This window comes from Leuresthes tenuis, unplaced genomic scaffold (genome assembly GCF_036924035.1).
Source record: "Leuresthes tenuis unplaced genomic scaffold, fLeuTen1.0.hap1 SCAF_3, whole genome shotgun sequence".
Lineage (NCBI taxonomy): Eukaryota > Metazoa > Chordata > Actinopteri > Atheriniformes > Atherinopsidae > Leuresthes > Leuresthes tenuis.
In genome coordinates, this window is record NW_027325357.1 from 2,688,670 (window position 1) to 2,704,071 (window position 15,402).

A 15,402-nucleotide genomic window follows, 5' to 3' on the forward strand; every position below is an offset into this window, starting at 1 on the left:
CTATTAAGGGGCCAGAGTGTGAAAACTTTGTGTAAGGCTCGTCCATCAACTCTGCAGAGGTTGATGAGGTATGTCCTGCTCTAACATTTAGAGGCACATGTTCAGTTTCTGTCCTATGTCTTACTGACAAGATGAAGAAAACCTTCCCAGACTGACTCTACCACTCAGTTTAAACATCTAATGCTCAGTAAAGTAGTAAATATAAAGGGTTGAAGCAGTAACTTGTTCATGTCATTAAGCTTAAACCTTCCCTGAATTAGGGTGTTTTGTTCCAGAGTTCAGAGATAAACCTGCCAGCAGCTGTGGAAGTTAATTATTTTTATGTGCAGAGTTCAGACTTCAACAAACTTTATGAAGAATGTAAAACATTTAGTTGTGATGCAGCTCACATTCAAACTGTTTAAAAACAAGAATCAGCAGCTGAACTCAGAGCAGACATGGAGGTTAAGATGTTTGCAACCAGCTGTTTTTAATCACAGTAAACACACCCAATGACCAGAAACAACTTGTCCCTTAATAACAGAATCGTTGATTAAACTTAAACACTATTCTCTGTTAACCTCCATCAGAACCAGAACCAGGAAGGGTCCATCTGCCTGGACCAGCTGGGGCTGAGAGGACAGGAAAGAGGGGACAACAAGCAGTGTAACACCAGGCCAGAGATACCTGCTGAGAGAGAGAAACACAAGTTAATGACAGCAATGATGTCATCTGTACATGGAGGGAGGAGAGGTGCATCATGGGAGCTCCCCCAGCAGGCTGGGCCTATAGCAGCAGAACTATGGGATGTTTCAGGCTCACCTGAGCCATCCCTAACTATAAGGAGGTGGAGCTTAAACCTTCCTGTCTCCTCTCTATAGCACGTTTTAAACTCTGCTGCTGCAGCTTCCTCTCCTATTTTTTTTTTTATTTTATCACCAAAAGGAGCCAGCGTTCAGCTTGTCAATCTTTGTTGAATTTAAGTTCACCTCATCAGAGTTGGTTACATGCTGCCATTCCGACATTGGCCTCCAATTGTCGGAATGGCGACACTTATTTTTTTTATCAAACGTCCCGCCATTCCGACACTTTTTTCCTCCTATGGTCGGAATGGCGGTATGTTTTTTTTTTTTTTTTTAACATACCGCCATTCCGACAGTTCCTTTTAATAGCCTATGTTTTACCCAAAACATTTTGCACTAATGATATGCCGGCGCAAATACGCCCTAAAGTTTGGCGCACAAACTCTGCACATGCAGAGGCCACAGCCTCGCAAACAAACTTTAATAATCTATTATCAAAATCCCCTGAAATTTCAAATATAAAAATACAGATATTAATGTAACTCTGCCGAGACTGAAACTGATAAAGCAGAAATACAGTGTCAGTGAGCTGTCAGCAGCCAGCTGGAGCGGAGCTCTCCACAGAGCCCGTGCGTCTTTTGCACGCTGTCATCATATGCAAAAGTAATAATTGCAATTACCGATATCACGGCTACTGCACAGGATACAGTTGCGAGCACTCTGCCTTGCCTTGCCAATAGGAGAAGAGAGAAATGACAGCATAGAACGTATAAAACACAACAAAATGCAGTAAAAACGTTTATTCATGTAATTCACGTGATTTATGAATACTCGCTCCAATTATGGGAAGCGCGGATGGGCTTTGCGCATTTGGCACAAACACAGCAAGGCTTTATACAGCCTGTTGATATCTTAAGGACCTAACTGGTCACACCTGGGAGTAAATGTCATGTAGAGATTGTTTTTACATGACATTACAGCTGAACATATAGCTTTCATCCACAAACCAACGTGGGAGAGCCCGAAGACGCATGTGCCAGACGCACAGAGGCATGCGTAAAACCGAATTTGACCACTTCATGATGTTTATTTGCTTTATTTTAGTTAACTTTCGTTTCTTTTGGATTCTTGTGCGTATTATGGAGCCGTTTCGGTCCATGTTTGTAAGCCTTTTCCTGGATTAAATTTTCGGAAGTTGAAACAAGTGGCATTGGAGTGTGATTAAAAACCACCGCGGTCTGCTTCTCCTCCTCCAGGTGCCGAGACTTTGTGTTTTTAATAACGCTTATCTATAAACATGTGTTAAACATATAAATTGCATGAACAGAAAGAAGGGGCTCACCTGTTGAGTAACGCACATTTCCTTATACGGAAAGCCTTGTCGGAATGGTGGGACGTTTGAATGTCGGAATAGCGGGATGTCGGAATGGTTGTTGCCACCCATCAGGGTTGGTCAGCAACCAAAACCAACTCGACCCTTGGACAGTTTTATCATTATTTGCGGTGAATTCAGACACACTACCCCGCTCGTCTTCAAGCTACCAGAAGGAAGGCTTATTCTCCGGCGCAGGAAAGCGACCGGTCCAGTCCCTGAAAGTCAACCACAACGAAGGCCGCGAGACGCGGAACCGAGAGAGACCCAGTGGGACCCGCTGGCGATGACCTGTGGTTCGGAGCTGACCTAACAGTAAGATCTGCCCTGTTCTTACATTTCAGACGGTATGCAGTGGGTGTCGAGAGAATTTGCTGTTAAAATGATAAACTAACCCAAGTTGATAGCCTTTGAATTCAAATAGTAACAAAGCTCGACTATTTGAATGATTCCGGTATCCATCCATCCCCTCCCCTTAGCTCTTTTCAATTCACTAAGTGTTTCTTATATAATCCTCCATATTCAAAGCATTTCTCCTGTTGTCTTAAGGTTAATGTCTTTGGTCATGTCATTTTAATAAATGGTTCATATATATATATACATATTTATATATGTCAACCGGTGTTCTTTACGTACGTGTGAGTCCAACAAAACGAGAATTCACGAGTAGCGACTATATGAGACTGGAATTTATTAGTTATTAATTAATAATTGATTACTAATTTAACATACCAGAATCGTAAGATTCTGTCTTTTTCCTTCGATTGAAGGTGGTGCCCTAAAACGAGGTTAAATAAGGCTTATTCAGATAGTGAGAACTTTCGGATAAATCCTTACATCTTATCACATCACGCTACGTGTTTCCGCTTGAAATAGATATTGTTGGTGCCTCGTGTGCCAGCGATATATATAATTTGGCTACAAAATATATATATATATGATATCTGAACTTTTTCTTTGCAAAGCATATTTTAAAACGTATTTTAATGTTGGAAAGTGCTCTAAAAGAACGGATCGCTTCTACATTCACAAGATGCAACACAGAAATTGTCTGAGGGTAAAGAGTTGACTGGAGTGCGAAGAAAAGCACAAACTAAATTCGAAGAGGTTCTCCCCCTGCTTTACTTTTCTCCTCACCAATTAAAAAGGAGGAATTATTTAACCTGTTCAGCCCCAGGAGTCTTTGTGGGGTTTCTGCTCAAAAATGTGCTTAATATTTCTCCGTAATTACAAACTCTTTGTAAACCATCTTGGTATCAAAATAAAGCTGATACTTGTGAGACTTCATCGGAGCCGTATCAAACCGGATGTTCCCTCTCAAAGCCCTCTATAAGCTCCCCGATAGCCGCCAATAACAACAACACAGCAGCTATGAGCTAACAGAGCTATAGCACACGTTCATTCATTCATTCTTCTTAAAGTATTGATGAAATAAAGACAGATAATGCCTTATTTAGAGGCTGCATCCTCTAAGCCCCGTTAATAAGGTCTAGGTTTAAAAATACCGGAGTTCCCCTTTAAGAAGTTATTTATTTTTTACCACCCTGGTGAAAGAATTTCGTAATTTTCTGAACACAGAAATCAAAAGGAAAATGTTCTCTTTCACAGGGATCAGCCACCATTGAGAGACAGCTTCTGTTAGTAAACTGTGTTCCACCTGACTGCAGCTTTTCTACCTTCAATCATCATCTTATCAGCTGTAAAAATCAGCCACAGGCAGCTGAAGGTGAACTCAAACACATCGTTTTGGTCGACGTGCGTCAGACTCGCCACCAAACAGGCGTTTATGTAGATGTTTTTCATGGTGATGTCACTAATTACAGGAAGAAAAGAGAGTTCAGAAGCAGCGTGTTCTGTGGGAGAATCTTTAACATGTAAAAACATCTTTAAAACATGGATTAAAGAATCAGGAATGTGTAAATTCCCTGTTTGGATTGTCTGTTTTTCCTCCTTCGCTCTGGTTCTGTGGGTCAATGGATGGCTGTGTCACAGCCTGAGTGATCCTCACTCAGAACCACATCAATAACTACCTGACAGGCTGCCATTGTGGTGGAAACACTAAGATCTTGAAATACCCCAACTATATCTTACAAGTCTTCGATTTCAAATCTCTTCTTTGAGAGTTAAGGCAGGCAGCAGTATGTCCATGGTGTATGGATAAGTTACAGAGACAATAACAGCAATATACATCTTAGAATATCATAAGAGATCATCAGCCATTGTGGGTCAAATCTTTGCAGTCATAACGTTTAAAGCCAGATGTTCCTGCGTCCAAATAATTAACAACCAACTCCATCTGAACCGAAATAGCTGAGTCGCATTTTCCCAAATCTGTGGGTTTAAGGGATGGTTAAAAAGAACATGTCTAACTGGGGTGACGGCCAGGGATCGCTTTGTGCCAAGTCAAATTTTTAAGTATTATTCATTTTGTGAACACTAGAGGGCGATGAAACCCCGGATGGAGGTTTAAAGCCTCTGAAAACAGCAGAAGAAGAAACCCGGAAGTGACCGGGGCCTTCAGGCGGCTGTGTCCACATGTCTGCTTCGCGTCTAATGCCAGAGGAATATGAACATGTGAAGGACTTAACCGGAGGAGCCCTGCAGAGTTAAAGGTGAGAACTGCTGCAGCTTTGCGAAGAACAAAGACTTCAGCTGAAAGTTGGATGAAGAATTTAACTTCGTATGTGTGCAGTGGGACAGCTAACTGCTTCTGAAACTGTGGTGTGGGTCCCCAAGATGTATTCTGTGCAGTTTACTGTTCATTACCCTCCATATTTAGGCAGATTTGAAGAATAAAAAGCGGACAAACTGCTTTGTTTCAACACAGGGAGGGAAATACAGCTGAAATAAAGCAAAGTCTTTATATTTATGATACTTTCTTAGTTTATATCCTTTCATAGTACATTACAGGAGTGCTCATTGTAAGATGTGTTGTGCTTTGAAGTGCTTTGCTCCTAACCTCGTGGAAAACAGTGTCTGGTAGTTTATTGTGGGGTCACATGATGAAGGGTTCCAGGTGAGTGTCTGCATGGATGCTGTCAGCACTGATGGTTGGTTGTGGTTTTTTTCTTTTTGTTTGCCAGACGCAGTAAGAAGATGCTGAGTGATTCTGAAGCTGCGGAGCTGCTGTCCTTCCTCAGCCCCGGTACGCGGCCCGATGTGAAAGGGAAGGCCACAGAGTACATCCTGGGACTGTCTGGACACAGGTGGGAGGAGCAGGATGTGGTTTCTCAGCCCTGATACAACTGATCAGCTCTCTGGGGTTATTCCATGCCTCCATCTTTGGTCAGACCAACACAATAATTTCAGTTTAAACGCTGAATGTTCAGATTTTCTCTTTTTAAGTGATGAAGACTCTTTCTCTCTTTCTCTAGTCATAGATCATCAACTTGAAAAATAACTTCCGGTGCCTTTGTTTTAACTAACTTGCTTTCCAGCTGTGAGATTCCTGTTCCTTCGGAGCTGATCCTGAAGCAGCTGTTAGTGCAGCTAAATGAATCGGTAACACGAGGATTTGTCTTTCAGGACGTCACCGTTTCTTTACTCCCGCTGTGAGCGTCTTTGTTTGCTTTCAGGGACGGTTGCCGCTTCCTCCGCTCCAAACCTGACTTGATATCCGCCCTGTTTGCGCTGACCTCTGACCCCTCGGTCGCCATAGTGAAGGACTGTTACCACATCCTCATCAACCTGTCAGCCGATGAGACCCTGCACCAGGTGAGCAGGAGGGTGTGGAATAAATGATGCCTGATTCATTATTTATCTCTGAAGACAGGCATGTGACTTGTGTGTTTTCTTGGTTTTGTGTCTCCCAGGTGTTGGTGACGGAGGTCAAAGTTCTCCCAGTGTTGTTGAAGAATATTCTGGATCCAGAGTACCTGTTCTCCGATCAGATCTGCACCATCCTGTCAAACCTGACCCGCCATGAGAAGACCTGCAAGACGGTGTTCAAGGTGAACGTAACACACACGTAATGGACTTTAAAAGGATGAAAGAAGGCTGGAGCTCCCTGATTCTAATGCAGCTGAATAGTGCAAACAGATTTGAGAAGTTTTGTCACTGCAAAGTCAAAGTGGATACAGAATGAAGGCAGGCAGTTGTAGTCGGTCTCACACGGGTGAAGAAGTCACTGGAGGAACAATTGAACCTCACTGTGAACATATTGAACAGCCAAAACAAAGATGAGACTTCATACAATAAGTATCCACATAACACTGAGGCAAATAACTAACTACACAAAAGACACAAAGATAAAATACAAACATCTACATTGAAAAATAAGGGAGCAACGATTAGTCGACAAAAATCGATAACATAATTAGTCGCCGACTTATCTCATTGTCGGTTACGTCATCACGTCTTTTTCACGCTGTCGAGCGGAACATAATTTTTCGTACGGAGTGAGTCATCTCTCTTCCTACCTATCTCTGCTTAGAGACGCATGCGCGTTACGGTAAATAATAGCGGGAGATGACCTGTAGAAACAGTGAAATGCCTGCGGCTCAATTATCGTCCTTTCGTCCAAAAGTGTCCAGGATCTGGGAGCATTTCACCCTCAACACCCAGAAACAATACATTACCTGCAGGTTTTGTAAAGCCGACCTCAGGTATTTGAAGAGGAAGCAGTTTGGAGTTCTGGGAGACTCACCATGGTAAGATAATTAGCTTGTTAGCGTAGCCTGCTAGCTATAAATAAGCGGAGTTGTCTTGGATTTTAACATTAAAATGGTATTATTTAACTTCAGTTCAGTTACAACCAGGCTGTATTACTAATGTTGGTGCATTGCAGCCGCACTCTTCTTAGCATTTTCAGTTAATGTTAAAAGTCCAGATGAAATATCCAGATAATATATCCTTTTTCCGTTTTAAATTGTTTTAATTAATAATTAACCGATTAATCGTTTCAATAATCGATGACTAGTCGACTATTAAAGTAGTCATTAGTTGCAGCCCTATTGAAAAACATCACACCAGACATTAACAGAATCCAGCCTCTCTCAAGCTAGCAGAATAATGAACATTTGTCTAATTCGGTTCTAAAATCCTGATTATAATATTCCTAAAAATGTGTTTAAAACGTCCTGTTTCCGACCTTTGTTTGGCTCCAACAACCTGTGTGAAGCCGTCACGTGTTGTTTTCAACACTTTTTAAACTGGATCATGCTTGGTTTAAGTTGTACCCTCAGATTATAACCCCCATCGCTATAAAAAAAAAGGTTTCCAGGGAGTAGATTGTTTATTGCTTTGGAAATGAACCAGATCAGTAAATTTTAATGTTTTTGATTGTAAAAACAGTACATTTGTGTGGTTTCTATAACCGGTATTATGAATTATTCTTATGGCTCTTTTCTGTAGTATGGATAGAGATTGTATTGTACATTTATAAGTTTTGCCCCAAACCTCTGCTCAGTATCGTAAATACAGTAAAATCAGTGAACAGTAGAGAATGTGGAGTGATTTGTGGTCCTGGATGTGTTTTTGCTTTTCTCAGAACTGAAATGCTTCCTGACAGTTTGCTTTGCACGTTTTATACGAGACTTCCAGTTTATTTTCTCATCGATTGTTACCCCAAGAAACACTTTTTCATATACTCTTTCAACGTCTACCCCATCTGTTTGTAACTGTTCTTACATGAATTTGGTTTTACTTAAGTTTAATGATAATTTGTTTCTGTCAAACCACATTTCCTCCCCAGTAGTTCATGTAAATCTCCCACCCAGAACAAAAAATGGTCTGCAAATAATGCTAATTTTAATGTTTTTGAAACTTTAAAAACTTAAACGTAGAGTTAAAGTGTTTCTTTGCTCTGTCAGATCCTGCAGGAGGAGGTTGGTTTGGCCAAGCTGGTGGAGATCTTCTGCACAGAAGGTTACAATAAGAAGGCTAAACTCCACTACCTGGGTCCTCTTCTGTCCAACCTGACCCAGCTGCCGGAGGCCCGAAAGTTCATGATGGACAAAGACAGGCGAGTGATTACACTGCAGAACCAGACCGGACGCTCGGAGAGATTTCAGAGCGTCTCAAACCTGAGAAGCTGTCAGTGGTGCCTGGTGTGAAAGATGGCTGCCGGTTGTTTGGTGTCGGCATGCATAAAAGCTCGAGAGATGCATCCAAAAAAATCACCGACAGGATGACAGAGAACGGAACAAAAGGCAGCCCACATCCAAAGAAGAGCTTTGGGATGTCCTTCAAGAAGCCTGGAGAACTATTCCTGAAGACTCCTTAAAGAAATGACAGAAAGCTTGTCTCAGAGGGTTCAGGCTGAGTTGGAGAATAAAGGAGCTCAGACCAGAGATTCACTTTAAAGCTGCTGAGAACTGATAAAAAACTCTGTTTCTGCCTCAGATTCTGGGTTTATATTAATGTTTGGACCGATTACCTTTTTTTTTTTTTTTTTTTTTTTGGCTTTATATAAACAAATGAAGGGTGTCTCAAAACTGAACTGGAGCCTGGAGAACTATTCCTGAAGACTCCTTAAAGAAATGACAGAAAGCTCGAGAAGCATCAATGCAAACAGTAAAAATGTAGTTTCCACCCAAGTCAAAGGATGACATTTTTAATTGGGATTCATCGTTTTTGGCAGCTAGTTTGTAAACAAATTCAACCCGACGCTGAAAGATAAATGTAAGGTTCAGCAGCCTCTGAAGCGCGTCCTCTTCTGTGTTTCAGGTGTGTGATCCAGAGGTTGTTGCCCTTCACTCAGTACCAGGCATCAGTTGTGAGAAGGGGCGGAGTCATAGGAACCCTGCGTAACTGTTGCTTTGACCACGGTAACCACGGTTTTACTAACTCTAACCTGTACGGTGTTTTTCACGCCTGACCTGAATCTTCCAAATGATCCAAAGCTCTGCTCCTCCATCCAGTTTTTCACGAGTGGTTGCTAAGCGACGCAGTGGACATCCTGCCCTTCCTGCTGCTGCCGCTGGCCGGTCCAGAGGAGCTGACGGAGGAGGAAAATGAAGGTGAGTGAGAGCTGTTTTATGTAGTTTTGTGGCAGTGAATAAACCTCTAAAATAAATGTTTATTAAGGTTCCACACTTAGCTGTGTTTTAATGCCATTACAGGAATGCCTTCATGCCTAAAAAAGGCTCGGATTTAACTCTGTATTTAGTTTTCTGAGAGTTTAAATCTGAGATTTGAAAGACTTTTACTGGGGATTTATTTACAGTTTGATGGTAAAAAAAATAGTAAATTTATCAGGCATTTTAGGAAAAAAACACCAGGCTCAACTTCATTTCACTTTACAAAGAATTAACGGGTACAAAAGGACACAGAATAATCCACAAATCATCAAAGTAGAGTCACGTGTTCGGGTTACTTTAGCAGTTCCTTCAGGGAGGAGCAGGGAAACCCTCACAGCCATAACTGACACCTGGTTAGGGGTCAGGTCTGTCTTCAGAGATCCACTCCAGCCCGTTAACTCCAGCCCGTTAACTCCAGCCCGTTAACTCCAGCCCGTTAACTCCAGCCCGTTAACTCCAGCCCGTTAACTCCAGCCCGTTAACTCCAGCCCGTTAACTCCAGCCCGTTAACTCCAGCCCGTTAACTCCAGCCCGTTAACTCCAGCCCGTTAACTCCAGCCCGTTAACTCCAGCCCGTTAACTCCAGCCCGTTAACTCCAGGTAAACTATCCTAAACTGAACTTTTAGGTTTGATGGCTGTAATGGTCTAAAAACAAAAGATTAACCATACAAATTGATAAAGATGTGGTTTAAGAATACAGTTTTTCCTCATATCCTCCAAATTAACGTGGTACTCGTTTGAAGCAGCTAACGTTAGCCAGCTAGCTGTTAATGTGCCTGAAGCAACTAACGTTAGCCAGCTAGCTGTTAATGTGCCTGAAGCAGCTAACGTTAGCCAGCTAGCTGCTAGCGCTACAGCTCCCCCAGCTACGACCGCAACGAGAGTGACTAAAGATGACATTTCATCGTTGGTGTGGATTCAGTTGTTCAGGACTCTTTCTACTCCCCATATTTGATGTAACCAATGTTAAAAAAAAGAACTGAACTGTGTTACTCAAACTTTTTGTCCACATTTTAACATTTGTTTGAGAAATAAATGAACAAATTAATAAAAAAGAATTCTTTGCCGGTAGATCTGTGAAATAGGTATTAAGTTTTAGTATAAAAGGTCTTAAAAAGACTTGAAGAAACCTGTAGGAAGCCTGTGTTATTTTGGCAGCAGGTGCTGGATGAACAGCTGGCTGAGAGCTGCACTAACATCTGGTTTGTGGTGTTCAGGTCTGCCTGTGGACCTGCAGTACCTCCCCGAGGACAAGAAGCGAGAGGAGGACCCCGACATCAGGAAGATGCTGCTGGACACACTCTTACTGGTACAAACCACAAAAATACACTGGTACGTGTGTCTTCATGCCGAGCTCCTCACCGTTTGTGTCTCATGCAGCTGATGGCGACTAAAGCCGGCCGGCAGACGCTCAAAAACAAGAACGTTTATCCGATTATAAGGGAGCTGCACCGCTGGGAGAAGGACGTCCACAATGATGCAGCCTGTGAGAAAGTGGTCCAGGTAGGAGAAGTCTGGAAGTACAGCGTCTTTAAGTTGTTTTGGTTTACATTTAAAGACTTAACAGGTGTTAAAATCCACCAACTCCAACCTCAGAGGAACAACAACACTGTGTCAGTATTTACTGAACAAAAACTGGGACAAAATGTGAAGAGGAGTTCATGGTGGACTCAATGACTGCAAGGTGCCCAGGTCCTGTGGCTGCAGAACCAGCCCAGATCATCAGCCCTCCACCACCGTGCTTGACAGCTGGTATGAGGTGTTTGTGCTGATATGCTGTGTTTGGTTTCCTCCAAACGTGCTGCTGTGCATTAGGACCAAACATCTCCACTTTGCTCTGGTCTGTCCAAAGGACATTGTTCCAGAAGTCTTGAGCTTTGTTCAGATGCAGCTTTGCAAACCTAAGCTGTGCTGCCATGTTCTTTTTAGAGAGAAGAGGCTTTCTCCTGCAGCCCTTCCAAACAAGCCATCCTTGTTCAGTCTTTTTCTAACTGTGCTGTCATGACCTTTAACCTTTAGCATGCTAACTGAGGCCTGTAGAGTCTGAGATGTAGCTCTGGGCTTTTTCACCTTGGGGTAACCTTTAACATGCTAACTGAGGCCTGTAGAGTCTGAGATGTAGCTCTGGGCTTTTTCACCCTGCGGTGAAGATTGACAGCTGTCCTGAATGTTTTCCACTTGTGAATAATCTTTCTCTCTGTAGAATGATGGACTCCAGATAGTTTGGAAATTGCCTTATAACCCTTCCCAGACTGATGGGCAGCAGCAGCTGCTTCTCTGAGATCATTCACCAGACCAAAGTGGAGATGTTTGGTCAGCATTTACAGTTCAAATTCATTTGCAAACCGTATCTCAGGCTGCATTTAAAGATCCTGATCAAACAAACGTGTATGAAAGCTGCTCGTAAACGCTGTCCAAGTGGAATTAAACCTGTGATGTGTGAGGATGAACTCTACAGAAACATGGAATACAGCAGAAGAAGGGATTAAACATGTATTTAACCCAGAGTCGTGAGACAATCCATCTTTACAGCCTCCGAGCTTCTAAACAGAAGCTTCCTGTCCTGGCAGCTGCTGGCAGGTTGAAGCTGTGACGACCATCAGCAGTGGCTCCTTTTCTCTGACTGGCTCCAGTTGATTCATCTGAAGAACAGACCGATGCTTCTTTCCATCACTTGAAGTATTTTTTTCAGGTTATAACAGAGCTGCAGGATCCCCTCACTGTCATGGTCCGGTTTCCCTTTAATTTCTCACCTGTCATAAAGGAGGAATTCATGCTTTTATTTTAACTGACAGCACCTGGTTAACTGGAAATATATCTCAGGATCTTTGGTTGCGTTACCGGGGGCTCACACCAAAAGCTTGTACTTCTTCTGCCGCCGGAAGTGGGCAAAGGGGCGGGGCTTATATGCATAGCAACTAGCATATATATATATAATAATCCATCCATACATCGGTTCCCTCTTTCACCATGGATACTACTCTTGGCAGCCTTCTTTGTGTTTGCGTTCTGCCATTTTCCGCCTTTTTTTCACCTTTTTTTTCGCCTTTTTGCCGCCTTTTTTCCGCCTTTTTTCCAATCCAGATCGGCCCTAATTGGCTGTCGTTGCGTAGCATCACTGCTCATTTGCATAAAGTTGAGCCTTTCTCAACTCTTGAAGCTCACAACGCGTCGCTTGTACTTCTTCTGCCGCCGGAAGCGGGCAAAGGGGCGGGGCTTATATGCATAGCAACTAGCATATATATATATAATAATCCATCCATACATCGGTTCCCTCTTTCACCATGGATACTACTCTTGGCAGCCTTCTTTGTGTTTGCGTTCTGCCATTTTCCGCCTTTTTTTCACCTTTTTTTTCGCCTTTTTGCCGCCTTTTTTCCGCCTTTTTTCCAATCCAGATCGGCCCTAATTGGCTGTCGTTGCGTAGCATCACTGCTCATTTGCATAAAGTTGAGCCTTTCTCAACTCTTGAAGCTCACAACGCGTCGCTTGTACTTCTTCTGCCGCCGGAAGCGGGCAAAGGGGCGGGGCTTATATGCATAGCAACTAGCATATATATATAATAATCCATCCATACATCGGTTCCCTCTTTCACCATGGATCCTACTCTGGGCAGCTTTCTTTGTGTTTGCGCTCTGCCATTTTCCGCCTTTTTTTGCTGCCTTTTTCGGGGGTTTTTTCCCGCCTTTTTTCCGCCTTCGGAATCCAGATCGGCCCTAATTGGCTGTCGTTGCTGCTCATTTGCATAAAGTTGAGCCTTTCTCAACTCTTGAAGCTCACGAAGCTCACAACCCGCCGCTTGTACTTCTTCTGCCACCGGAAGCGGCCAAAGGGGCGGGGCTTATATGTATAGCAACTAGCAGATATATATAATAATCCATCCATACATCGGTTCCCTCTTTCACCATGGATCGTACTTTTGGCAGCCTTCTTTGTGTTTCTTTGTGTTTGCGCACTGCCATTTTCTACCTTTTTTCCGCCTTCAGAATCCAGATCGGCCCTAATTGGCTGTCGTCGCGTCGTGTCACTGCTCATTTGCATAAAGTTGAGCCTTTCCTAACTCTTGAAGCTCACGCCGGCCGCTCATCGGCGCCAGCTTACATTGAAAATGAACGGCAGCTGGCCGCTCACGCCCCTTTTGGTGTGAGCCCCCGGTTAGTCTCCAGGAAGTTTGCGTTGTTGTTAATCTACGAAAACCAGAGAGAAAACGTGCTGAAACTGAGCCTCAACCCTCCGTCCTTCCAGGTGCTGATAGGTGACGAGCCGGAGGAGGGGATGGAGAACCTGATGGAGGTGGAGATCCCCGAGGATGTGCAGGAGAAGCTGAAGGAAGCTGATGCCAAAGAGCAGGAGGAGCTGGAGAAGGAGCAGGAAAAGAGGAGGCAGGAGGAAGAAGAGGAGAAGAAGAAGAGTGATGCAGAGCGAGAGCAGGAGAGTGGACTGATAAAGTAACGGCTGCTTTTATTCAGATATTCAGAAAGGACGTTTAAAGCAGGAAACACTGATACTCCGGAGGGTTCAGAACTCATTAACATAAGAACTGTGAGTTACTCACATTATCTTCATCATACTTCATATTTCTTATCTGACATGAACCGAAATCTGATGAATCATCCGATATTTTAAAGTGATTTTAATTTCTTTTTACATAAAGAATAAAATACAAAACTCATTTCCAGAAAATTTGGTTAAAATTTTGCTGAAATGGAATAAAAAAACCCATCTTTTATTATTATTATTAGTTTAAACTTCTGTTAAACAGACAAATGATTTTCAGTGTCTTCACTGACCAACAAACCAGTTCAGTCACTTTTACTGTTATTAGTCCTTTTCATTTAGAGTCGATCCAGCCGAGCTCCAAAAGACTTTGGATACATTCGGTCAAAAAACTTTTTCTTTTCTCCATTTTTTGCTCGACTTCGTAGGGAAATGTCATTTAAGAAAAATAATTACGGCCACAGCTGTATAAACCCAAGCACCTCTGCCTGCTGCAGACTGCTTCTACCAACATCTGTGAAAGAACGGCTCGCTCTCAGGAGCTCAGCGTGGCACCGTGACAGGATGCCACCTGTGCAACAAGTCCAGTCAGGATATTTCCTCAGTCAGCTGTCGGTGGAGTTCTAACAAACTCAGAAACTCAGCCAGGAAGTGGTGAAATGACAGAGCGGGGTCATTGGATGCAGAGGTCGCCGACTTTCTGCAGAGTCCATCGCTACAGACCTCCAAACTTCATGTGGCCTTCAGATTAGCTCAAGAACAGAGCGTAGAGAGCTTCATGGAATGGGTTTCCATGGTAACTGCATCCAAGCCACACATCACCAGGTGCTAATGCAAAGCGTCGGATGCGGTGGTGTAAAACACGCCGCCACTGGACTCCAGAGCAGTGGAGACGCCTCCTCTGGAGGGACCAATCACGCTTCTCCATCTGGATACCTGATGGAGGAGTCTGGGTTTGGCGGTTACCATGGAAACGGCACTTATCTGACTGGAGGTGGGTTGTGGGGTTGTTTTTGGGGATGTGATGTCACTTAAGGAACTTCAGAGACTTTCTTAAGGACCATTAAAAAGAAACATTCAGTGCTTTGAATGAAGTTTTCTTGTCGTATTGATTTACAGTCATCAATATAATCTTAATGTCATCATTATTTAAAGAATAAAGAAGCAAAAAGCCACAGAAGTGAAGGATGATGTCACCGTCTCGTCCTCACATTTATTCACAGGATTCTCAGTTCGTTTGACTGGATGAAAATATTCGCTTTGAATGTTGCAGCCGAACGGATTCCCGGAGCAGAATGATCTCCTTTTCCTGTCTTTAAGGATGTTTCTGTTGTTAAAGGAATCGTTGGAGACCTTATTGTGGCGGCTGCTTAAATACTTCTGAGTTTAAAGCCCAGTTGGCTCAGAACTGAGGCTAATCAGCACCTTAATAGTCATGAATCGCTGTTTTTTTTAATGATTTGTGAGGCTTGTGACGTCGTTTCAGTCACTGAAACATGGGAAAGAAACTAATATGTGATCAGAAAATGAAAGTAAAAACACCCCTTTTCTTTTTGATGATGTCACAGAAACCAGGTGAGTAAAAGTCTCAGGAGCCACTTGTGTCCATCGGAGTTTAACATAATGAAATAAAACAGATGAAATATCATTTCAGAGTTACATTGTGCAAATTAAATGATTTATCAAGTTTAAATTCAAATAATGCTGTAAAATTAAATCAGTATTGAGTTA

At 42.9% G+C, this 15,402-nt stretch overlaps 1 protein-coding gene across 1 annotated transcript; it reads left to right on the forward strand.

Moving 5' to 3' along the window:
* Positions 1–4,659: 4,659 nt before the first annotated feature.
* hgh1 (HGH1 homolog (S. cerevisiae)) lies at positions 4,660–14,949 on the forward strand. The gene is made up of 10 exons (XM_072381423.1): positions 4,660–4,766; positions 5,238–5,360; positions 5,730–5,868; positions 5,967–6,104; positions 7,965–8,116; positions 8,821–8,921; positions 9,015–9,113; positions 10,392–10,483; positions 10,555–10,677; positions 13,420–14,949. Exons 2-10 carry the CDS (start codon positions 5,251–5,253, stop codon positions 13,624–13,626), a joined length of 1,161 nt encoding a protein of 386 aa, XP_072237524.1. The 5' UTR covers positions 4,660–4,766; positions 5,238–5,250; the 3' UTR covers positions 13,627–14,949.
* Positions 14,950–15,402: the final 453 nt, after the last annotated feature.